The sequence below is a fragment of the Nelumbo nucifera genome, chromosome 1, assembly GCF_055504915.1.
Source record: "Nelumbo nucifera cultivar China Antique chromosome 1, China Antique-T2T, whole genome shotgun sequence".
In the NCBI taxonomy this organism is placed as follows: domain Eukaryota; kingdom Viridiplantae; phylum Streptophyta; class Magnoliopsida; order Proteales; family Nelumbonaceae; genus Nelumbo; species Nelumbo nucifera.
The window spans coordinates 73,427,306-73,451,571 of record NC_142649.1 but is presented as its reverse complement, the minus strand read 5'-3'; the positions used below and the strand labels follow the sequence as shown (position 1 = coordinate 73,451,571).

Sequence of the window (24,266 nt, the reverse complement as noted above, 5' to 3'; positions counted from 1 at the left end):
ATAACTTATTACCTATTGAAATACGCATTTTTCATATCTTTATATCTTATTTATAGATAATTCAACTTTTGATTTAATATTATTAATGTATCTATTACATTTTATTAGTATATTCAAGCATTTTTATATCTTTCGTTCATATCCATACGTTTTTAAAACTATCAATATCCGTATTCATATCCGATTTATCTGATATTCGTCCTTGGTAACATCTTGCCATGATAACGACAAGGGAGAGGTTCCTAATGCACGGCTGCAATGGTGTTGGGACCCTCCGTTGGGACTACGAACTCGGCCATGGCTACAATGTAAGCTCATCAGAGTGGAAATGGCGAACCAACCGATGGATGAACCATTTTGATCCATATGCGAATTCACGCGATAGATGAACGTCTGTTCCGTTTTCCAGGAACCACACATCCAGTTTCACTACTAGTACACCATATCCCGCCTTTTCCCGTTTTCCATAAGCAAAGCAGCGTCAGGCGTCAGCTGGTCTCAGTAGAGCTCTTAAACCCTTCTCCACTCCATTAAGGTTCATGTCTGCCTGAAAAGTGGGTTCGGGGTTCCTCTGATTCCATCAGAGCTCACGCGAGCAAACTTTCGTTAATGGCCGAGTTTCGGGTACTTTGAAGTCGTGATTGTTCGTTCTTCGATATAGTCTAATATGTATTGAGTTTATGATATTAAATTAAATAGTTGCTTTTTTGTTTAAACGGGTTTTGGTGAACATTGGTTTTCTTGTTCCGCTTACTAACAATCTGGGGGAAGATGGTTCATCCAGAAAGTACCAATTTTCAAAGGAACCAACGTTGTTGGTCGCAATGATATCTCCGTTTCTGACAAAAGAATGAGTCGTAAGCAAATTATTCTCGATACTTCGGCTGAAGGTTCCGCCGATGTAACTGTGGTATGTAGTTTTTTAATTTCTGTAAAACATTTGCCATCTGCTTGTTCCCTTCAATGAATGAAATTTGTTTGCAATTGTGTCAAATTGTTAGCTTTTTACGCTTTTTGGAAATTCATTTACCGTCTATCTGATACGTCTGATTGAAATGCGTGGTTTATTGGGATGGTGGGCATTTGAAAAAATATGTATGGGCTCGTGCATTTTCTTTGGGATTAAGGCTGAGTTGAGTTGAGATTGGCTTATGCATATGTTCTGATGAATTTGAGTCTTTAGTTGAGTCTCTTTAATGGATTTGCAGGAGGGACAGAATCCAATTGTCATTAATACTAGCGATCGGAGGAAGAAGCTATGTTCTGAAGATAAGATTAGGATTGCCAATGGTGATATTCTTGAGCTGATTCCTGGGCATTATGTTTTTAAGTATAAATTTTTGCCTGTTCAAAGACATATATCTTCATCCGAGACACTTGAAAAGGTCTTCATCCAAAGGAAAAGATGTTAGTGAAGATGAGAGATTAACTCTGAAGAGGAAGCGACAAATTTCTGAAGATGAAGCCTTGCCAAGACCTTCGCAGGTTTCTTCTTTACTCTTCAGCTACTATTACTTTGGTCCTTCATTTGGTTATCTTGGATGCTATCTTATGGCATTTCCTGTTACAGCAAGTTAACAAGTGCCACGAGCAAACAGTACAAACAGTACACACAAAGAATTCATGGTCCGAAAGATGTGCTGAAATAGATAAAAATTAGATTGACAGAATCTGGGAAATAAATGTCTTGAATAACTTGTAACTATTCTTCCTCCAAATTATTGTCTTTTCCAAGAAACTGATTGAGGAAATTTTTTGGGAGTTATTTGGTGCCAACTTTGTTGAACATAAATAGACATGTGGCAAAGGAATTTCTGTTAATAAATTCTTCATTTATATTAATCAGATAATAAGTGGATCCATTTGGCTAGTGTTTGATCACAATGTACTGATAACGGCTTAATATAAAGGGGAATAAATTAGTTTCTACATTCTGAATCCTGATATTGGTAACACCTATATAATTTCTACAAAACAACTCCATTTGTTTATCTGCTAATATAGATTATGAATGGCTGTTGCATGGATGAGGGATTGATCACCTTGATGCATTATATTTTGATAGACACATTGATGCATTATTAAATTCAACTAGATGTTTCAGTGACCAATAAAAGTTTTGATTGACTTCCCCTATCTGTGGCTACATTTTGCTAAATGTATTTGTAACCTTGATTTTGAGATTGTTAAAAAAAGGTCATTTGATTGCATATTTTATGAGCTTAAAACCAAAATAATGTAGTTTGGACATGTTGGGAAGGAGTTATAGCTAAAGTATAGACAAACATATGTCTCTGAGATGGAATATTATTTTATATTTACCCAGGTTATATTGGCTAATATAAGTATTTTTGTTATCCTAGCTTAAATGAAAGTAGGACTTTACCTTCTAATTGTTTTCCTCAGAGTCCTAATATTGTTTGTGTCACTTTATAGTTTTCTTTGTTGAATTTTAATCCCCATTAAGTCTAAGCCAGTATAGATCAGTTGCTAGAGAGTTTTCCCCCTGGAGTTTAGTTTCAAATCAGCTACTACCTTAAGTATTTCTGAATTGTTTTATTGATCCAAAATTCATTGGAGGAGTCTATTATAGATCGGTCATTAAGCCCCATAAATATGTGTGTATAGACCAAGATGGGCTTGAAGAAACATATGATCATATAAATTGGCAATTACTAACTACTTGTTAGGTACAGAAAATTTTGGCTGGAAATGGAGATGCTGGATGAAATTATGTGAATCTATTCTGGAACTCTCCGTACCTATCAATAGAGGTTGAACAGGTTTCCTTAAAAGCCACCAAGGATTGAGACAGGCAGATCCCCTCTCTCCTCTCCTCTTTATTTGTGTCATAGAAGCTCTCCAACAATTATTAAACAAGGTGGCTGAAGGGGGCTATATTGAAGGTTTTAGGGTAAAACAGAAGGCAGGAATCTTCTTAAATTTGATGATATTATCTTCTTTTTAGAAGCATCTTGAGTCTCTATAATAATTGCTAAATCTTCTTTAGGTTTTGCAGTGGTCTGAGGTGTTTCAGGTTTAAACATAAATCTAAAAAACAGCTCCATTATTTCAGTAGGGAAAGTGGAGAGGATAGAGCTTGCAGAGAACTAGAGAAGTGTATTTTAATAAGAGTAATACATTGGCTGAGAACTTTAAATTCTTTTCAATCTTTTATCATTGATGATCTCTGGAGGAATTGGTCAGTAGTGGCTAACAGTTCTACTGGAAGAAACAGGGTCACCGGTCACTGTAGCACGGTCTTCACCTTTGGAAGGGTTTATAAAGTTGAATTTTGATGGAAGCAGCCAAGGTAATCCAGGGCTGTCAGGTATAGGCGGGGTCTTGAGAAATGAAGAAGGCAACATTTTATCTTTGCTCTCAGGTCCAGTGGGAATAGGAGATTCTACAAGAGCCTAAGTGCTAGCTGCTGTACAAGGAATTCAGATTCCAAATCAACTCGGTGTGGACAGCTTAATTATAGAGGGAGATTCTAAGGTTGTCATGGGGTGGTTGCTGAATCCGGATTTTGTCACTTGGACTGTAGGGATCTTCTAAAGAAGGTTAAGTGGCTGACAAGGAATATGACAACTAGAATACAATGGATGAGAGGTTGGCTAATTCAATGGCAGATTTCTTAGCTTAACAAGGGGCTTCAAGGGAAAATCTTTACTGGGTTGTGTTGTAATTTTCTAGTTCTGCACTATAATATAAGGGTGTGTCTGCACCTCACGCCCTCCTCAATTATCAAAAAAAAAAAAAAGTGGAGAGGATAGAGGAATTGCTGAGGTGTTGGGGTGTGAATTGCTTGTCTTTCTACAAAATATTTGGGGTTGCCACTGGGAAAAAAATATACATCCATTGCAAATATGGGATCTGGCGATTGAGTAGTGGCTAGGAAGACAGGAGGCTGGACCGTGGAGACTCAGTCACTACCTAGCAGAAGCAAGGGATTTATTGGCAGCTTCAAATGCAAACCTGCACTGGATCCCAAGGGAGCTCAATGCTTTTGCAGATGGGTTAGCAAAATTAGGTGCTCTTTTAGAAGTTCTGTACTGTGATAAGATCCCCCCTGTGTAATTCTCAGGGGTCTGATCCCTGTTTTTCTTTCTTTTTCTCCTTGTACACCCTCTTGTGTACCCCTCTTTTTGTTAAATGAAATCAGTTAACATTTCTCAAAAAAAGGATAGCTTTTTGGAAGACCAAATACCTTTGAAAGGGTGGAAAAGTGATTCTTATAAAGAACACTTTGGCAAATCTCCCATCTTATTGTCTCTCACTATTCCCTATCCCAGCAAAGATGGCTATAGAACTTTTGCAAATCAAAAGGAAATGTAGAGATAGTTAATAGTGTGTGTGGTTCCAGTCCCACACTTATTTATCTTATTATGTTTTTTATTTCCTTTTATAGTTGGGCCAGCTGGGCCTTATTTATCTTTTATCTTTTTTAATTTGTGTTTTAGTTTAAGTAGGGGTATTAGAGTAATTCCTACTCTTGTAAGGAGATTAATATATATAAATAATATCTTATGGGGCAGCAGTATCATTGAACCGAACCTCTTCTTCCTTTCTCCTCTTCTTCTTCTTCTCTCTTCTTCTTCTCTTCGAAGCCTGTGTTTCTTTTCTTTTCCTAAATTACATCAGACCACTGCTGTGTTCTATTTATTTCAAGTTGGTATCAGAGCAAGATCTAGGGCTTCTCATGTGAGTCTAACCCAGCCGATCACATGAGAATTATCTAGGGTTGGACGATTAGAAAGAAGCTTTCTTTTGGCTGATTCTTGGAGGTTACCAGAGGTTTTTTAGCAGCTGTTCGAAGATTGGAGAGTGTTTCTGGTAATCAGGAAGAATCAGAGAAGGTTAAAGGGATCAAGATTAGTTTTTTTTTATTAAGATTAAAGGTGGAGATCAGAGTCTGGGTAAGTTTTCATCTCTACAATCAGTTTATTGATCAAGATTAGTTTTTTATCTCTTCTTGAGGCCAGCAGCAATAAGAGATAAGTAGGACTTATCTAGAAGGTGCGGCTGAGAAAATCTAAGTTTTCTAGGGTTTATTCTTAACCCTATGATCATTTTTTTACTGAGACCTATTTGGAGGGTGTGGCTGAAGAAAAAATCTGATCTTGAACCTTTTTTGGAGGGTGCGGCTGAGAAAAATCTGATTGTGAATATTGGACTGATTACAGTCCAGGTTTGTCTACTAAGGAATTGACTTCTGACTGTGATTGCAAAAGATCTGTCGGCTGAGATTAAGTTCTTGGAGTTTTCTTTCTTTTCTTGCTGAGATTAAATTCTGGATTGTCTTCTCTAAATTTTTAAGTGTTGCAAAAAAAAATATCCTTTTTAGGTATTCTTCTTGGAGTTTTTTGGCTTATTAGTGCTCTCTTAGAATGGAGAAGTTTGGAAGTGAGTTAAAAACACAAGGGGAAGGATTTTTTGGAACTGGTAACATGACTGAAAACTCATTTCAGATTACCACTGTTAGGTTTGATAGAACCAATTACTTGGAGTGGGTCCAATCAGCACTGATGGCTATTGGAGGTAGAGGTAAATTAGGCTATGTGACCAGGGATACATAGAAGCCAGCAAAGAAAGATACATCACATCCGAAATGGGTTTAAGAGAACTACTTGGTTATAACTTGGCTATGTAATTCTATGCAACTTCCAACCACTCAATGTTGCTAGGGCTTATGAGCTGAAGTGTGAAGTGAATAAATTCAAGCAAGGAGAGAAGCCAGTCTCAGTGTATTTTGCTACTCTGAAATCCCTTTGGCATGAAATTGATCACTTGGAAACCATTGAATGGGAAAGTCAGAGGGATGCAGCAACATATAGAAAACTGATTGAAACAAATAGAGTTTTTTAGTTCTTAGCTGGTCTAAACTCAAAATTTGACATTATAAGACAACAACTTCTCACTAGGGAGAGTGTGACTTTATCTCAAGCCTACACATTAGTCCATAATGAAGAGAGTAGGAGGAAGGTTATGCTATCTTTTCAGCTCAGAAGCAGCCTTGGCAGCAACAATATCTAAGGTTGGAGGGGAGAAGGAAAGAAAATTCAAGAAGGAAGACAAAAGAGATATTTTTTGTGATCATTACAAGAAGCCCAAACACATTAGGGACACCTGTTGGAAGTTGCATCCTCACCTAATGCCAGCTAGACTTAGAAACAAGAAGGGGGGTGCTAATGTAGCAACTACTACTGATAGTGCATCTTCTTCTAGCACAAGGACCACATCCTTGGATGCTTTAGCAGCTCTTCGGGCTGCACTGACACAGTTAGAGAATGAAACTGGTATTTTTGGATCCACATTTCAGTCTTCAGCTACCACACCTGCTCATCCTACTTCAGCCCTTGCTCATACAGGTACAAGAGCTACAACATGTCATGATTCTGTCCCAGGTAACACTAGACCATTATGGGTAATAGATTTAGGTGCTTCAGACCATATGGCCAGCTTATCTACTTTGTTTTCCACTTATTGTTTATCCTCTGGGAGAGACAAAGTTTCTATTGCTGATGACTCCCTTGTGTCAATTTTTGGCAAGGGAGACATCAGATTGTCTGATGCCATTTCCCTATCCTTAGCTTTGCATGTTCCTAAGCTTAGTGCTAACTTACTTTCAATTAGTAGTATTAGTAAAAATCAAAATTATTTAATAACCTTTTTTTCCTGATTGGTGTGTTTTTCAGGATCTGGAAACGAAGAAGGTGATTGGGATTGGCTGTGAGATGAATGGAGTTTACCTGTTTGCACATCCATAGGGGAAGCAGAGTGAAGTAAGGAAATTGTTTGAGTAAGATTATGCTTTGGCATAACTGATTAGGTCATTTGTCTTTTGGGTCTTTGAAGAGTCTGTTTCCAAAATTATTTGAGTCAATCCAAGTGTCTAGTTTGGAGTATGAAAGTTGTGAACTTGCAAAACACAGTAGATCAACTTATCCTTTTGAGTAATAAAAGAAGCAACCTTCCTTTTGAAATTGTGCATACCGATGTTTGGGGGCCATATCATACTCCCACCATGGGGGGTTATAGATATTTCTTGTTATTTGTTGATGATTATACCTGCTTCTTATGGGTTTACCTTGTGCACTCTCAACATGAGGTTCCTTCTTTGACCCAGTCTTTCCATCAGATGGTTCTAACCTAGTTTGAAATCAAGATCAAAATTCTTAGATCCGATAATGCCAAGGAATATTTTGCAAAACCCTTGGCATCATATCTCTTTGATCATGGGCTCATTCATTCACCAGAAGCACTTGTCCTTCTTCACCTCAGTAGAATGGGGTTGCTGAGAGAAAGGACAAACATATCTTAAAGGTAGCTAGAAGCATCATGCTCAACTCTAATGTTCCCATACGCTTTTGGGGGGATGCAATCCGTACAAGTGTTTACCTTATTAACAGGATTCCTTCATGGGTTCTAAACATGCAAACACCATTCAGCCTTCTATATCCAGATAAGGACTTGTTTACTATTCCCCTCAAAACTTTTGGGTGTATTTGTTTTGTTCAAATCCTTAGACCTCATCGCTCCAAGTTTGATCCCAAAGCTACCAAATGTATTTTCCTTGGGTATGCACAAAATCAAAAAGCATATTACTATTATGAGCCTGTTTCAGGGAAGCATTTTGTGTCCATGGATGTCACTTTTTTTGAGGATATGCCCTACTATCATAGGGCTTCTCCTCAGGGGGAGAATAGTGAGGAAGAGATTTCAGTTTTAGCCCCAAAGGTTCCTTTACCTGTACTGAGGGGGAGTGTTGTGAAGAGGGTTGTCAAACGTGCAGAGTTGAGAGTGTATCACAGACGGTGGTGGGGGCAGGTTGATTCCCATCCTCAACATCAATCCAGGTTGAACCCAACATCTTCTACAACCCCAGATTCAGACACTACCACTGCTCCCACTGTTGAGCCCACTATTATAGATACTTTACTTGACACCGTTGATCCTCGGCCTCTACCATCAGATGACCTTGATCTTCCAATTGCAATTCGTAAAGGGAAGCGCTGTTGCACCTCATCCACTGCCCATTGTATCTCCATGTTCCTTTCCTATGATTGTCTCTCAGAATCCTATAGATTTTACCTGACATCTATTGCTACTATTCCTATACCTAGAAAAGTGCAAGAAGCTCTATTGATACCTGAGTGAAAAGAAGCAACGAAAGTAGAGATGAATGCTCTTGTTAAGAACAACACATGGGAACTAGTTAATCAGCCTGAAGGAAAGAAACCTGTTGGATGCAGATGGGTGTTTACTGTGAAATATAATGCTAATGGTATTGTAGAGAGGTATAAAGTCAGATTGGTTGCAAAGGGATTCACACAAACTTATGGCATAGACTATATGGAAACCTTTGCACCTGTTGTAAAGATGAACACTATCAGAGTCCTACTATCCATTGCTGTAAACTTCTCATGGCCACTATTTCAGCTGGATGTTAAGAATGCTTTCCTCAACGGAGACTTGCAAGAAGAGGTATACTTGGAGTTACCCCCTGGTTTTTATAGCACAGAAGTAGGAAAGAAAGTTTGCATACTGAAGAAGGCTTTATATGGGCTGAAACAATCTCCGAGAGCTTGGTTTGATAGGTTTAGATTGGCTTTGGATAAATTCGGCTACATACAGGCTTAGTCAGATCACACTCTCTTCTTTAAGAAGATAGGTTTTTCACTGACCATACTTGCTGTCTATGTGTATGACATTGTGATAACAGGGAGTGATATTAGTGAGATTGAATCTCTTAAACAACATCTTCACAAGGAATTTGAAGTGAAGGACTTAGGAGAATTGCACTATTTCTTGGGAATTGAGGTAGCTCGATCTAAGAATGGCATTTTTATCTCTCAGAAGAAGTATGTTCTTGACTTATTGGAGGAAACTGGAAAGTTAGGAGTGAAACCTGTTAACACACCTATTGAGCTTAACTATAAAATAAGTGCAGAAAGTGGAGAACTTCTTGAGGACAGGGCTATGTACCAAAGGCTCGTTGGAAAACTTCTTTATTTCTGCTTAACTCGGCCAAATATTTCATATACTTGCCTACTTGAAGAGATGCCTAAGGAGAGGTATACTCTTCAAGAATAGTGGTCACATGAAAATAGAAGTATATACAGATCGGATTGGGCTGGATGTGTTGATGGTAGGTGGCCTACCTCTGGGTATTGTGCATTTGTGGGGGCAAATCTTGTTTCATGGAGAAGCAAGAAACATAATGTTGTTGCTCGCTCCAGTGCAGAAGCTGAATACAGATCCATGGCCAATGGTGTTGCAGAAGTGTTATGGCTGAAATCCTTGCTTAGTGAGGTGGAAATTGATTATGAGAAGCCTCTGATGCTGTATTGCGATAATCAAGCCGCAATTAATATTGCCCACAACCCAATACAGCATGATAGGATTAAGCATATCGAGGTGGACATACATTTTATCCGAGAGCGAGTTGCATCTCAAGAAGTGTGCTTTACATTTCCTTAGACATGCAGTTAGCTGATCTCCTCACTAAAGCAGTCACAAAGAACAAGTTGGAGACAGATTTACACAAGTTGGGAATGACAAACATCTACTCCCAACTTGAGGGGGAGCGTAGAGATAGTTAATAGTGTGTGTGGTTCCAGCCCCACACTTATTTATCTTATTATGTTTTTTATTTCCTTTTATAGTTGGGGCGGCTGGGCCTTATTTATCTTTTATCTTTTTTAATTTGTGTTTTAGTTTAAGTAGGGGTATTAGAGTAACTTCTACTCTTGTAAGGAGATTAACATATATAAATAATATCGTATGGGGCGGCAGTATCATTGAACCGAACCCCTTCTTCCTTTCTCCTCTTCTTCTTGTTTCTTCTTCTCTTCGAAGCCTGTGTTTCTTTTCTTTTCTTAAATTACATCAGACCACTGCTGTGTTATATTTATTTCAAGTGGAAATTTATATGGGAAGGTTGGAAAAGAGAGCAGAAAATGCATTTAGTTAGCCGGGATTCTGTGTGCAAGCCCAAGGATAGGGGTGCATGGGATATGAAAATTAGGCAGTTCAACAAGGTAATTCTTAGCAAATGTTTTGGCATTTCAACTCTTAAACAGAAAGCAGTTGGAGATCCTTAATAGAGACAAAAATTGGGCTGAGTAATGGGGGATGGGACCCTGACAAGTCTCTACCTGCATATGGATGCTCAGTTTGGAGAGGGATTGAGAATTCTTTTGATTTTTTCATCTCCAGCATCACCTACAAGCTTGAAGATGGTTCCAAAATCAGGTTATGGCAGGATGCTTAGTTTGATAAGAGACCATTAAGAGAGCTTTTTCCAAATCTGAATGTAATGGCTGAAGATAAGGAGATAGGGGACTGACAGTACTATGATCTATTCAATAAAAAAGAAATTTGGACACATGAAAATTTCATAGAAATCTGTTTGATTTGAAGATCAATTGTAGCTTTACTCCTAAAATTGCAAAATTCCAACCCAAGGGTTGATGGAGTAGACAGCAGGCGCTGAAAGTGGGAAAAGTTAAGTGACCTCACTGCTAACTTAAACCAGGTATCAAGAGGCTGGCAAATGTGGATAGCAGTGGCTTCCCTGATATTGACTGGCATCCTAAAGTCCCCTCAGCCTCAAGTCATATTCTTTGTATTGACTGCAGACTTGAACAAATGTTCTACAAAGAAATACCTCATTAAAAGTGGGATGAATTTATCTCTTCTAGTCTGTTTATTCTGCAATCATCTCATGGAATCCACTGATAACATTTTTCTCCACTGCTCCACCATCTCCAAGACCTGTTTTTTCTTTCTTAGGTGTCTGTATATTGACTGGGTGTTTCCTTGAATAGTTATGGAGGCTTTGGATTGATGGCCCTTGGGTGGTTTAAACAGGAAGGGGAAGATGGTTTGAATTCTAAGAGAAACTAGAAGAGACCTGTGCGATGCATGGGCTGGTGTTAAAAAGATGTCCATGTTACATTCAGTTTTTTAACTGAATTGATTGTGGTTTAACTTACATAACCCCATATATAATTTTTTATTTTAAAAGTCTAAAGAAAAATCACAAAATTCTTAAAGGGTTGGAAAACGATATGAGGAATCTGACGTGTACAACTGCATTTTAGTATGTAGTATAAATTTGAGAATTTTTGAAAATACAGCAAGATGGGATGATGAAATCCTTAGAACTGCTGCATCTCTTCTGTTCCCCTGGGTATCAACAGGAGAGATATTCAAACATTTTTTTTGTAATTTGTTTACCAAAAGAATTGTTAGTGAGGTTGAAGGATAGATCTGTTGTTTTAATCTCTGGTACAAAAATTTGCACAGATAGGTTCTGTGTACTGCTTCTCACTGAACAGATCTTTTTGGAGGTTTTCTTCCCCTTGTAGTTTTTTTTTTTTTTTTTTTTTTTTTTTTTTTTTTTTTTGAGGATCTATCTTAAATGTTAATATACTTTACTTTTTCTCACAAAAAATATATCAGAAACACGAGATATGTTGATAAATAGAAGTGGTCTCTTTGAAGCCTTCCTCTTTTTTTTGATAGGTAAAGGAATATTTTATTAAGAATTAACCAAAATGTGTACGGAAAGGCATCCCAAAGGGAGGCGTGAGATGCAGCCTCAGGCACAAATCAGCTTATATTTTGTTAGAGAATATCAACCTATTCAAGGACCTCACCTAACAGCTTAAGCTTTTAGGTTGAATGGTTCTTTGAGATGGATTAGAGCCATTTTGACCAAGTGGTCTAGTGTTCGATCCTCGTTACCCCCATTATAATTAAATAAGTTTCAGCACAAGGTATGGGTGGGCCTATGCTTTTCACACTTCAAGCCCAATGGGCTTTCATGTGAGGGGGCGTGTTAGAGAATATCAACTTATTCAAGGACCTCACCTAACAGCTTAAGCTTTTAGGTTGAATGGTTCTTTGAGACATTTGATCCCAAAAAATAGATTCCCTAAAAACCCCTTTCTTAGCTAAGAATCTGCTAAGCCGTTAGCTGACATTCTTTGCCACTGAATTCTTACAAACATATTAGAGGTTAGCCATATGAACTTTCTTCAAAGTTTCCTTGTAGGTCTAGCAGAGTCTGGATCTTATAGCCACCCAATTAAGGGGAAGTTCTACAATGTGAATTGTTGTTCTTGTTGCCGGTTCCAAAAACAAATCAAAACCATATGGTTTGAAAACAGATTGTTTCCTAAAACAAAAACACAAAAAACACATTCTTGGTTGTGTGTTTGTTTTCTGTTTCCAAAACTAAAACAAAAAACATGTTATTGAATCTGATTTCAAAAACATGTTTTCATCTGATTATTCGACTTCATGTTCCATAAATCATATAATTTCTATACTAAAAACTTGTTTTTGTTTTACAAACCAATTTTTTTTTGGTTCCTAAAACATGTACTGTTTTTTTAAACAAAACCAACTTGTTTTTTTCTTTTGAAAACAAAAACAGAGTTATTGATCAAAATCAAAAACAGAGTTATTGATCAAAATCAAAAACAGAGTTCAAGAACATGTTTTTGTTTTTTCGCTGATGTGGCGATTCCAAAAACAATTGAAAACAAAAACATTCATGTTAGAGAACGCCTCCTAAATTTTCTATTTAATGTTTTTCAATGTGCAATACCATGGACCAAGGGTTGATAGTGATAAAGTTCAGACCTGTGTAGCATTTAGTTTCAGAATAATGAAGAAAAAGAAATAAGAGTGAAAGATTAGAAGGAAGAAAAGAGGAGAAGGAATAGAAAGAAAGACTGGTTCGAACTAGAGAACTCTCACTGTCTAGTCAGCCAGGTTCTTATTTATAGTTTTCTAATCTCAAGCATAAAGACTATTGTGCCCTTATTTATGTTTGGGACACATTACTTAACCCAGGACATAGCATATATTACATCACACCTTTAACATAAGTAAAATGACCACACTGCCCCTTTACAACCGACTCTAGCACTCCCCCTCAAGTTGGTAGTATCTGTCATATAGTCCCAACTTGTTACATATGTAATCCACTCTTCCCCGACTCAACCCTTTGGTAAACAAGTTTGCCCATTGACTTCCTGTGTTTACATATGCAGTACTTATCACTCCACTGAGCACCTTCTCTCTCACAAAGTGACAATTAATTTCTATGCTTGTTCTCTCATGAAAAATTGGACCGGAAGAAATGTGGACTGCAGCTTGGTTGTCATTATATAGATCCATAGGAGTCTCAATCAAGTATCCCATCTCCTCTAAGAGATTCTACAACCACACTAGTTCACATGCTGTGTGTGCCATTGCTCTATATTTAGCTTTTGCATTGCTTCTTGCTACCATTGTTTGTTTGTTGCTCTTCCATGTCACCAAATTGCCCCCAAGAAAGGTACAATACCCTATAGCTCCTGCCAAATATGGAACGAGCCCAATTAGCATCAGTGTATCCCTCTATCTCAAGACTTCCTCTACTTTTATATAACAACCCACGACCTGGAGCTACCTTCAAGTATCGTACAATCCTTAAAACTACATCCCATTGTGGAATATGGGGATTCTGCATAAACTGACTCACCACACTAACTACAAATATCTAGCCGAGTAATGGTTAGGTATTTCAACTTACCTACCAAACTCTTGTACCTTCTAGGGTCTTCAAACTCTTCACTTGTATCACTACTTAGCTTGACATTCGGTTCCATGGGTGTTTTAGCTGGTTTAACACCCAACAATCCTATCTCCTCTAATAGATCAAGAACATATTTCCTTTAACACAGGTTAATACCATACTTGGACCTTGCTACCTTTATCCCCAAAAAATATTTTAATTTACCAAGGTCCTTTGTCTAGAAGTGATCTTGCAAAAAGATCTTCAACCTATCAATCCCAAACCTGTCATTGTCGGTAATAACTATATCATCTACATATACCACCAATAAGATCTTCCCAACACCTGAATCATAGTTGAATATTGAATGGTCAACCTGACACTGTTTCATGCCAAATTTTTTCACTTCACTGAATCTACCAAACCATGCACGAGGAAACTATTTAAGCCCATAAATAGCCTTCTTTAGTCAACACACTTTACCATCCTCCCCATGAGCAACAAACCTTGGTGGTTGCTCCATATATACTTCCTCAAGAAGATCACCATGTAAAAATGCATTCTCGATGTCAAGCTAAAACAAAGGCCAATGGTACATAGCAGCGAGGGAAATCAAAACACAAACTAAGCCAATCTTGGCAACTAGAGAGAAGATTTTTGTATAGTCGATACCATACATCTATGAATAACCTATGGAAACCAACTGAGCTTTCAACTACTTGACACTACCATCTGGTAAATACTTAGCAGTGTAGTTACACACCTTACTGACCACTCCACACTACCAACTGAGCTTTCAACCTCCAAAAAAAAAAAAAATGATCACTCCTTTTCATCCCTTCTGCAAATATCCAAGTGATCGATGAGATATCTATAGAAAACTAGGGTAAAGGGTGATGCAAAAATTCTGGGAAGATCTGAACTGATTATAATTGCTCTGATACCATGTTACAGTTCAGATCTGTACTGGTTTCAGCCCTAGAATAATGAAGAAAAAGAGCAGAGAAGAAAGAGAAGAGAAGAAGAAATAGGAGAGAAAGACCAGTTCGAACTAGAGAGAAAAGTTCTCTCTAGTCAGCCAGATATTATTTATATGTTTCTAATTAAAATCACAAAGACAGTTATGCCCCTAATTATGGGACACAACACTTAAACCAGAATATAAAAGACATTACACCACACTCTTATTAAAAAACAAAATGACCAAACTACTCCTTTACAGCCGACTCTAACACTATGTGCAACTTGTAGTTTCTTATTCAATGATAAAGCTTTGTTGACTTGTAGCTTATTCAAATTGGTAGGTCCTTGGGAAGCTTTTGTTGTTGCATTTGGTTTGATGTTTGTGGTGCGCTGATTATGTAGGCATTTCGATTCTGATATGCATGAAAAAGTAATAGTTTATTTCAATTGCTCGAAACCTGCATATATATATATATATATATATACACACACACACACACACACTATGAGAATTGCTAAATATTTTCTCCATTAGAACTTTTGTAGGAAGGCTAATCTTTGTAAATCTAGCATGAGCAAGTATAACATAAATATTTTGTAGAATTAAGGGTCCGTTTGGTTCACAGTCGGAATCGGAATCAGAATTGGCTGGAATGGATTCTCATTCCCAAGGGATGGTGAGGGAATAATGGCCATTCCCTCATATGGGTAAATGCCATTCCATCAGGAATGGGAATGGGATGATTCTGCCCAACCAAACAGTTGGAATCAGAATGGACCATTCCGATTCTGATTCCGGACCCCTATTCCTGAAAACCAAACGGACCCTACATCTTACAAGTAATATATTGGAAATTTGGAGCCTTTTATGAGTTGGTTATCTAGCCATAATTTTCAAGTTGGGCATATTAAAATGGGCATAAACTTACAGGTCTTAGGCCCCACTTTATGGCTTTTTAACATTGGGCCTATGGGTGTGAACCTTTAGTCTTAGAGGTCCACATGCATTATTTTCCCAGGTTTTCTCACTGGTAATTTAGTGGAGGCTAAGATTTTTATCAAGGCTCAGTTTGGAAGGAGTACAAATACAAATATGTACCGTACAAATACATACAAGATAATATAAAATACAATGTTTTGCACTCTACAGATTTGTATTTGTACTCCTTCCAAACTGAGCCTAAATCTGTCTGAACAGTCCTGCATATTTTAGCATAGAACTAAAAGCATGCATTGATGGACTGTTTATGATTTGATTTTAGTTCTTTGGATGAAAGTTTACTCATGGTATTGTTATATGGTTCCATTCCTGAAGTGTCTTTGCACCTCCACCAACTGTTATTCCGAGTTTTCACAGGGAAAAAGATTTTACTCTGAGTTGGTATTTGATATAGTCTCCTAGTGGTTAATACCTGATTTGATAACTTAGATAATCTTTTGTATCAATTAGATAAAACATCATTTTATATCTAAAAACATTCATTTTCTTCATTTCCTTACATCTTGTAAACTTTTAAGACCAAGAGTGGACACTAAAGTAGTAGTATACATTTGAGAAGCTTTAAATATCACTGGTTGGGAGAAAAAGTAGTTGATGTAAATGTCTTGGGCCATTACAGAATGTGCTGGAAAGAAATGGATGTTTTTCTCTTTCAACCTTATTTTTTTTAAGAGGTGAAGTATGATTTTCATTAGAAAAGAAAAAACCTCTGTACAACCAGAGGAGTACAACAGAGAGATTCACTGAGAAAAATTAGACCATTATCCCTTTTGTGTTTACAAAAGATTTTCAAACTCAAAAAGAGAGCTATAACTTGATCTATCCAATTAGAACTGAGCTGACTGACCATGAGGTCAGTTTGCCCACTACTTTCTGCCACACTGCCTCAACTTGACAACTCCTTTCCTGCCATACAACCCAGAACACTGCTCCTGGAATCATTTGCCAAATGGCTTTACCCTTGATCTGCCAGCCTTTCACAAAGTATTCTCAGATGCTGGACAACATCCTTTGACGAAAAAAAAATCTTGAGAACTCTTAGCCAGATGTTATGTGTGAAATTGCAATGCAATAGTAAATGATTGATAGATTCTTCCACCCTGTTACATAAGACACATTCTTCTGAATCAATCGCCATTCCTCTAATTGACAGGTTGTCCTTAGTGAGGATCTTATTCAAATAGGCAGACCATACAAAGAAAGCTACCATCAAGGGGATGCTTTTTTTCTTTCAACTTATCCTTCTTCTATCAAGCATTATTAGCACAATGCTACAGTTCTTTTCTGCTCTGTAATAATGTTTAAGTCAGCTGATGCAGTTTTGTACTGTCTTATTTATATATATTTTAGGATACCAGAGAAATTTTCTTCTACTCAATTAATACAAATGCATGGTTATTGATAAAATAATTGTTAGCAAACACTTAAATTTCAAGATTTTCCATTATCTTGATTGAATCTCTTTTGGTTATAATTACTTAAGAATTTATTCTCAATTCCTCATAAACCTTTTTGGTCCTTTTGGATAATTCTTATTCTTATGTTTATATTGTTCCAGTCGGGCAAAGCCTCATATAAAGACATTCACTCGATATAATGGGCAAAACCTTGCATGAGCACTAATCCTTAAGCAGTTGATCATCTTCTTTATATATTTGTCAATCCAAGTCATCCTGATTTTGGTTACCTAACTTTAAGTTAACTCCTTGTCTTGCAACAGTTGGTTTCTTCTGACTTCAGCAAATCTCAGAAAAGCTGCTTGGGGTGCACTCCAGAAGAATAATTCCCAACTGATGATCCATTCTTATGAGGTCTGCTTCTTGGAATTATACATTTCCAAGTATAACTTCAACATCTGCTTTTATGCTACTTCTATATGATACCTTGATTTTGTTTCAACATACCAGAATAAAGTTGGTGCCAATTGGGTTTAATTTATAGGTGATCATTATATAAACAGATGACTATGTAGATCAATTTATTGATGTAAAAGTGCCTGCTATATTTAGCAATTTCAGTTGTGAGACCATAGAAGTGCATCTTGTATTACCAAGGCTTTTTTTTTTCTTCTTTGAATTGAAGAATGTGGTAAAAGGAAAGTGAAAATAATGAGTAGAAAGCACAACCTTCTGATAAACCAAAAAACTATGCAAAAGAGAGCTAGAAAAAGTATCAATGGAGAAGATAAAACACAATTTCAGCAATTACACCAGCTGATAAAAGTAGATCAGTCCAAATCTAGATGCTACATGCCTGGCAAGATGATCAAAAATAGCAAGAGAATAGACCCATCTTGGTTCTAGTTGATCATTGTGATAGGGACCTGGCATGCCTGTTGAAATGCCACCGGCACCTATTGTCCCCATTCAATTATCGGGAGTCACCTTCCTCACAAAGCTTGCTGCATGTAAACCATCTTGTTCCCCAAGAAGCAGCCTCTCTATTAACACGATTTGTTCTCATGATACTTTGCCAGGTTTCTGTTCCAATTGTATATAATAAATGGAAAAAGAAAACAAAAACAATCAATTGAAGTGACATAAACCCTTGGTTGTTAGTTAAAATTTAGGAGAACTTTGTTGGGAAATATAACATACTACTTCATTTGACACTATTGGTTTTGGCATGATGGCATCTGATAAAACTTGATATGAAATAAGCTTTTTCTTCTACATTATAAAATGTTAGTGACTTCAAGCATGTAAGTGTCTGCCGAAGCTTTTTATTTCTGTAAAGGGTCTGCCAAAAGTGATACTTGTTACCTGTCTTGGATCCTGCCATTCATATCCTAGCAATAGAAGGCAATGTATGGGTACTGTCAAGGATTAAGAAAGCTATCAATTATACATGAGAAAAAAAGGCTTTCAATACCTGATTTAGTTATTCAAGAAACAAGTACCATTAATAGTTTTTTAACTCATAGCTTGTAATTAAGTCGTTGTGTCCTGTTTGTGAAGCCTGAAGGATATCTACATGCACCTGAGAAGGCAATGCCACTATGCCAATTTTGTGTGCCACTAGAACACAAATTATATTCACTAATTGCAACTTTTTGTGGAAAATCCAACTGCCTTCGCAGTTTGGTCATGAAATTCAGTTGCTGTAAGTTTTGGATTAAACATTAGTCTCTCCCTTGATGTTCTATAGCCTTTTGCTGCCAAGCATGTCTTTCACTAATCTAAACATCTTTTAAATTTATAGGATATTTACATTTCATATTTCATTAAAGGATGCTGAATGGCATCATGTATTCCAATGGAAAATCTATGGAACCTTGTAGATCATCGACTGAAAGTAGCCTTTTGGGATCTTGTACAAGCTGTACTGTATTCCAAAAAAGTGCTCAATCTATCCATTCTTTACTTCTAATTTTATTTTTCTTTCTCATTGCACTTAATCTTGAATAAAAATCTATGTATTAATAATGTTTTTGTCAACTAATAATTCAGCTGGGGGTGTTATTTTTGCCATCTTTGAGTAAAGATCATTGCTATGTGATGATGCGCGATCTAGTGCTCCCTACTGGAGGACAACTCGGACATCGGGATACTGAGGTCGCCTAATTGAGCTGCAAGAAAAGGATGTCTGAGTGTCTGGGGTGCTTTACCCGGTGTGGGCACTCTGATGCTTAAGTTAGCGAGTTGGAGGTTTTTGAGAGAGCTGAAAGCTATTTGCTAGAGTATTGATAGAGCTAAGTTGCATGTACCTTGTAAGGCTGGAGGCAAGGCCTTTATATAGGCGAGTTGCCGTGGACCTTATGATGCGTGTCCAAGATACTTGGCCTATCTGGTTTGGAGTTGGTTTCGCACCCGAAGACGGACTCTGCATAAGCTGATAAGGCTTATCCAGGTCCGTCTGAATTGGATGGGAATAAGATGAACTCTGTTGACGTGGTGCCGTGATCCCAAGGAGATCGGAGACAGCTGTTTTTCTTCTGGATAGAGGTTACGTGACACTTCGGCAGATCAGTGCACATAGTTGAGCTATTCAAGCCTCCGTCTAGCTGGGTGACCCAAGGTGCGCGAGGTGGCTGGAGTCATTGAAGTCATCAAGGTCACTGAGGTATCACCATATCGTTCTGTCACTCCACGTGTCATCACATAATTTGATGGGCCAAATTATCCCTCATCACTATGGATTTTCTTGTACAGATGATAGTGATTCTGCACAGGTAATGGCTATAACCTTCACCTTGTGGTGCTAATTATGTGCTGATTATGTAGAGGCCTGCTACATTGGAATATAGTCATTTTGTTTCCTTCGTGGCATTTAAATCAACATATGTAACCGAAACAGAATCCTTTCATCTTGATAATAGGAAATACAAATAGATCACTTTCTGAAAAATGCTATGGCAACCTCATTTTAAATGAGGTTATGTCTAGAATTATACATCATTATAATTTCTAGATGGTCTAAAAATGTTCACAAGATTTTATGTTTTACTTCGTATTCTATTTCTTTTGTGAGTTCAGGGTATAAGGGAATCATTGCTGACTCTATGTTGGCAAGGAAATCAGAGCAAAAATTCATCATCTGAAATAATTCTGTTGCCTGTCCCTTATGAACTCCCTCCACAGCCATACTCATCTGAAGGTACAGACATATTGTGTTTATCTTCTTTGATTTGTTTTGATAGTGTACTAACCCCTTCCTGTCCCCTTCACTTTTTAGATGTGCCTTGGTCGTGGGACAAGCAATACTAGTCAGGACCCATGCGATACATGGGCTTTATTTATCAGCGAAATTGAAGATGGAGCTCTATGACATTTCCAATTAAATAGTGTCAATCTAGTTTATCCGATCACAATCTAAGGTTCACTTTAGTGAGGGCTAATGTCCTATTCTCTAGATAAATTTGTATTAATTTTTTGTATCTTAATCCTAATTTTTATAATTTTTTTTGGAAAAGATTTTTTTATTAATTTTTATTGGTTTATTATTATTATTTTTAGGTAAAAGTATAAAAAAAATCCTTTTATAACAATTCTATAAACCACCTGTGTTTTGCCCCTAACAAAGGCCTCCCCTATAGTTTTGAGAAAAAAAAGTGCAAATATCTCCTTTCCCTTGGCTCTTTGGTAACAAAGACTAAAGTTACCAAAATACCCTTATCATTGTTAATGCATTATAATACATAATTTAAAGTTTCAACTTTACCCTCCACTCATCTATTTTGTTAGACAACTTTCAAAGAATAATTCTCCTTACTCTCCTTGGACAAATGTAAAAAGGCTTAAGTGAAGTAAAATTAATGCATTACATCAACATTGTTTATTTTGAATGTTGACTAAAAGGTAGTTGTACTTTTTTTCAAAACAATAGGGGGGTTTTTGTTAAGGTCAAAACACTAGAGGTTCATAGGATTGTTAGAAAACATAAGGAGGCTTTTATAATTTCCTTATTTTTAAATGAAACTTAAAGTGATTTTAAAATAATTAAATTATATTTAAAACTAATATTTTTATTAATTTTTTAATTTAGTAAAAATTAAATTTATTTAAGTATATTAAGTTTTTATTAAATTTAAATTCCATATGAAATTTAATTATCTATATAAATTTTTAGTTTTTAGTGGAACTTAAGTTGGTTTTAAATTAATAAAATTTAATTATAAAACTAATAGTTGTTAGATATTTTGTATTAGTTTTATATTGATTTTAAATTGATATTCGTTTTTTATTTATCTTATTCCTTTTATTAATTAAATTCTTTTTATTATATTAATAAAAATATTTTTATTATGGTTATTTAAATAACTTATTAAATTATTTTTATTATGGTTAATTAATTTTATTATTTTCAAGTGGAATATAAATGGATTATAATTTTAAATGGAAGTAGCTTATTTAGTGCAATAATTGCAAATCTCTCTCTCTCTCTCTCTCTCTCTCTCTCTCTCTCTATATATATATATATATATTGAAAGAGTTAATAAGAGAGGGTGATTGCTCACTTGAGTGAGTGAGTGGTGTTTATATGTGAATGCTAAACTCTTAAAGGTGATTGCTCACTTGAGTTATTTTGTTTAGTTTAAAATTAAAAATTAAAAAAAAAACTAAAAAAAAAGATAAATACTTTCGAGAATAAACCAAAAAAAGAGATAAGTGGTTTTCAAAATAAACCATATTGCAAGAAAGTGCCAACTTGGTGCATTGCATTTTAATATATTAGAAGATTACAAGAAAGATGTCTATGTTCAAGTATAGCCATGACATGTTCAATTTTATGTAGGTTCAAATTCCTAGGGGTGAGCTTAGGATGATTCTTCCGGGATGTCAAATTCCAACTTTATGAACTATGGATTTTGGGTGAACTTACAATTTGCAAGTTTTAATGTCTTCGACATAGGACACACGAGGTTGGGATTTTTTCCCCTTTCTTGGGTTAAAGTCTACTATGTGGAAAGGAGAATGCTATTTGTGTGCATGAATAATTAGCTAGTGAATTTTCTTTACTAGTAGTAAGGTTTAAATTTTCAATATGATACACCTGATACGGGGCGTATCATATCGTATCTTTTAAAAACCGATATAGGATATGCATGGAAATCGGATATTTCATCTTTTTTCATGTGTATCGAGGGCATATCGAGGCGTATCGGGAGGGTATCAGGGCGTGTCAGTAGCGTATCGACGAAAAAGATATGGCCAAAAACTAAAAAATAAAAATTAAAGGGGAAAAGCAAGCTTCTTTTCCCCGAAATAAGCCTTCTTTCACTCCCAAATGATTCTAAAACTCCAAACTTCATTCCTAGAGTGCTAGATTTGCAAAATGTTGCAAGAAATACGTGTGAATCATTAATTTTTTTAAAGATTTTTTAAATTTTGAAAATATATGGCAAAAATAGGTAAATTTTTTCAATCTTTTATAATATTTTGTGATTTCTTTTTTTTTATTCTTGAATGTTTAAATTTTTGTTGATTTACATTTCTTACATTCAAAATCACAAATTTTTTTGTGCTATCAATAGATTTATGGAAATTTCATGAGGATATTTGGGGAAATTATAAATTACCAAAAAATTTGAAATGTAAGTTTTTTCTTTGTGTATAAAGACTAAATATGTTTTTGATCTATAGATTTATCTATCATATCCATAGAGCATTTGAAATTTCTTCTTTAATATATTTTTTTTATTTTTAGATTTAAAAAAATAAATAATAATTAATTAATTTTATCATTTGATCATAACAATTGAATATATTATAATTCTATGGATGATCTATCATATCCATAGACCAATTGAAATTTTTTCTTTAATAATTTTTTTTTAGAATTAAAAAATAAATAATTAATTAATTATATTTTATCATTTGATCACAATGATTGAATATATTATAATTCTATGGATGATCTATCATATCCATAATGGAAATTTCTTCTTTAATAACTATTTTTTGAATATATTATATAATGTTTATTTATTTTTATAGTTTTTGGAAATGAATAATAAATAATAATTATTTAAACAATAAATAATTATTAATTATATTTTCACATGGAAGTTGTGCCAATGCATGTATTATGGTTGGATAGGAGAGATGGGTTTTTCTCATCCCATAAAACATTAAAACTTAAGAATTATAATTTATAAATTATAGTTAAGCATAAGATTTTTAATGAAATTATAATTAGATATAATATATTTCTTCATAAAACCATTAAAATATATTAACTTAATGTATATACACCTCATTGAGGTCTTATATTTAATGTTGTTGATGTATTTTTATGATTTATTAAAGTATTTATAGTGTTTCAAAGCGTATCTATGCATATCTTAATTTTTCTCCGATACACATGTGTATCGCCGTATCCAAGACGTATCCCGATACGTATCTGAAAATTGCCTTTCCGATACACTTGGCGCTTTCAATACTTTGAACCTTGGCTGGTAGACTTTTCTTAAGATTATCCTAGAAAAAAAAAGAAAAACATTGTTGGGAGTGCAAAATATCTGGCACTAGATGTTCATTGAGAATGTTTTCCAATATTATCAACGAAAAGCATCCAAGGTTTTTTTTTTTTTTTTAATCTCCCAATCTATCAAAGGAAATATGGAATCCATGTTTTTACATCATTAATCATACTATAAGAATTCATGTGCAAAGGTGGGTTAGATGTATCCATTTCTCTAAGTATCATTAAATGACAATTAGGCTATGTTTGGCTTGAAGGAAATGGTAGGGAAAGAAAAGGTATGGAAACCTATATAAAGTTTCAAATTGGTTGGTTGAACATTCTACAGTGGGTCATTTGAAAAGAGAACAAAGAAAAAAGAGTGATGGATTTTACTGTTTATGGCATTTCACCCCTAGCAGCTATATCCCCCTTCGTCATTCGAGAAGGATTAATGGGTTTTACTGTGTTATGCTCATTTAACTGATTTTTTTTCCATTTACTCTAAATTATACATATGTTTCCCATATTTAGGGGTGTCAATTGGACTGGATCTGGTCCAATCCAATCCAGTCCAATGTGAATTAATTACAAATGGACCAGATCCAATTCAATCTAATGAATATTTTGGACCAGTCCAATTTAATGTATGGACCATCCAATCTGTTTAAATTTGTTTTAATTTAGAATGGTTCCAACTCAAACCTGATTCATAGACACCTATATTCTTATCTTCTATCAGTAGACTTGGTATTGCTTCAGTCCAACCCAATCTAATATAAATCCATTATAGATGGACCAGGTCCAATCCCATCCAATAAATAC

At 35.6% G+C, this 24,266-nt stretch overlaps 1 protein-coding gene across 9 annotated transcripts; it reads left to right on the top strand.

Annotated features, from left to right (window-relative positions):
* Positions 1-218: 218 nt before the first annotated feature.
* Positions 219-20,529, top strand: LOC104604894 (tyrosyl-DNA phosphodiesterase 1-like). 9 transcript variants are annotated; one of them, XR_016085665.1, is made up of 8 exons: positions 224-624; positions 785-910; positions 1,209-1,485; positions 6,699-6,785; positions 17,260-17,350; positions 18,989-19,710; positions 20,015-20,135; positions 20,214-20,529. XR_016085665.1 is itself a non-coding variant. In XM_088903822.1 (6 exons), the coding sequence occupies exons 3-6, from the start codon at positions 6,742-6,744 to the stop codon at positions 20,243-20,245; spliced, it is 288 nt and encodes a 95-aa protein (XP_088759948.1). In that variant the 5' UTR covers positions 219-910; positions 1,209-1,485; positions 6,699-6,741; the 3' UTR covers positions 20,246-20,529. The 9 variants fall into 9 exon arrangements, 2 of the variants coding, with proteins under 2 accessions (XP_088759948.1, XP_088759950.1); XR_016085666.1 differs by having other exon boundaries at positions 6,699-6,802; XR_016085669.1 differs by lacking the exon at positions 18,989-19,710.
* Positions 20,530-24,266: the final 3,737 nt, after the last annotated feature.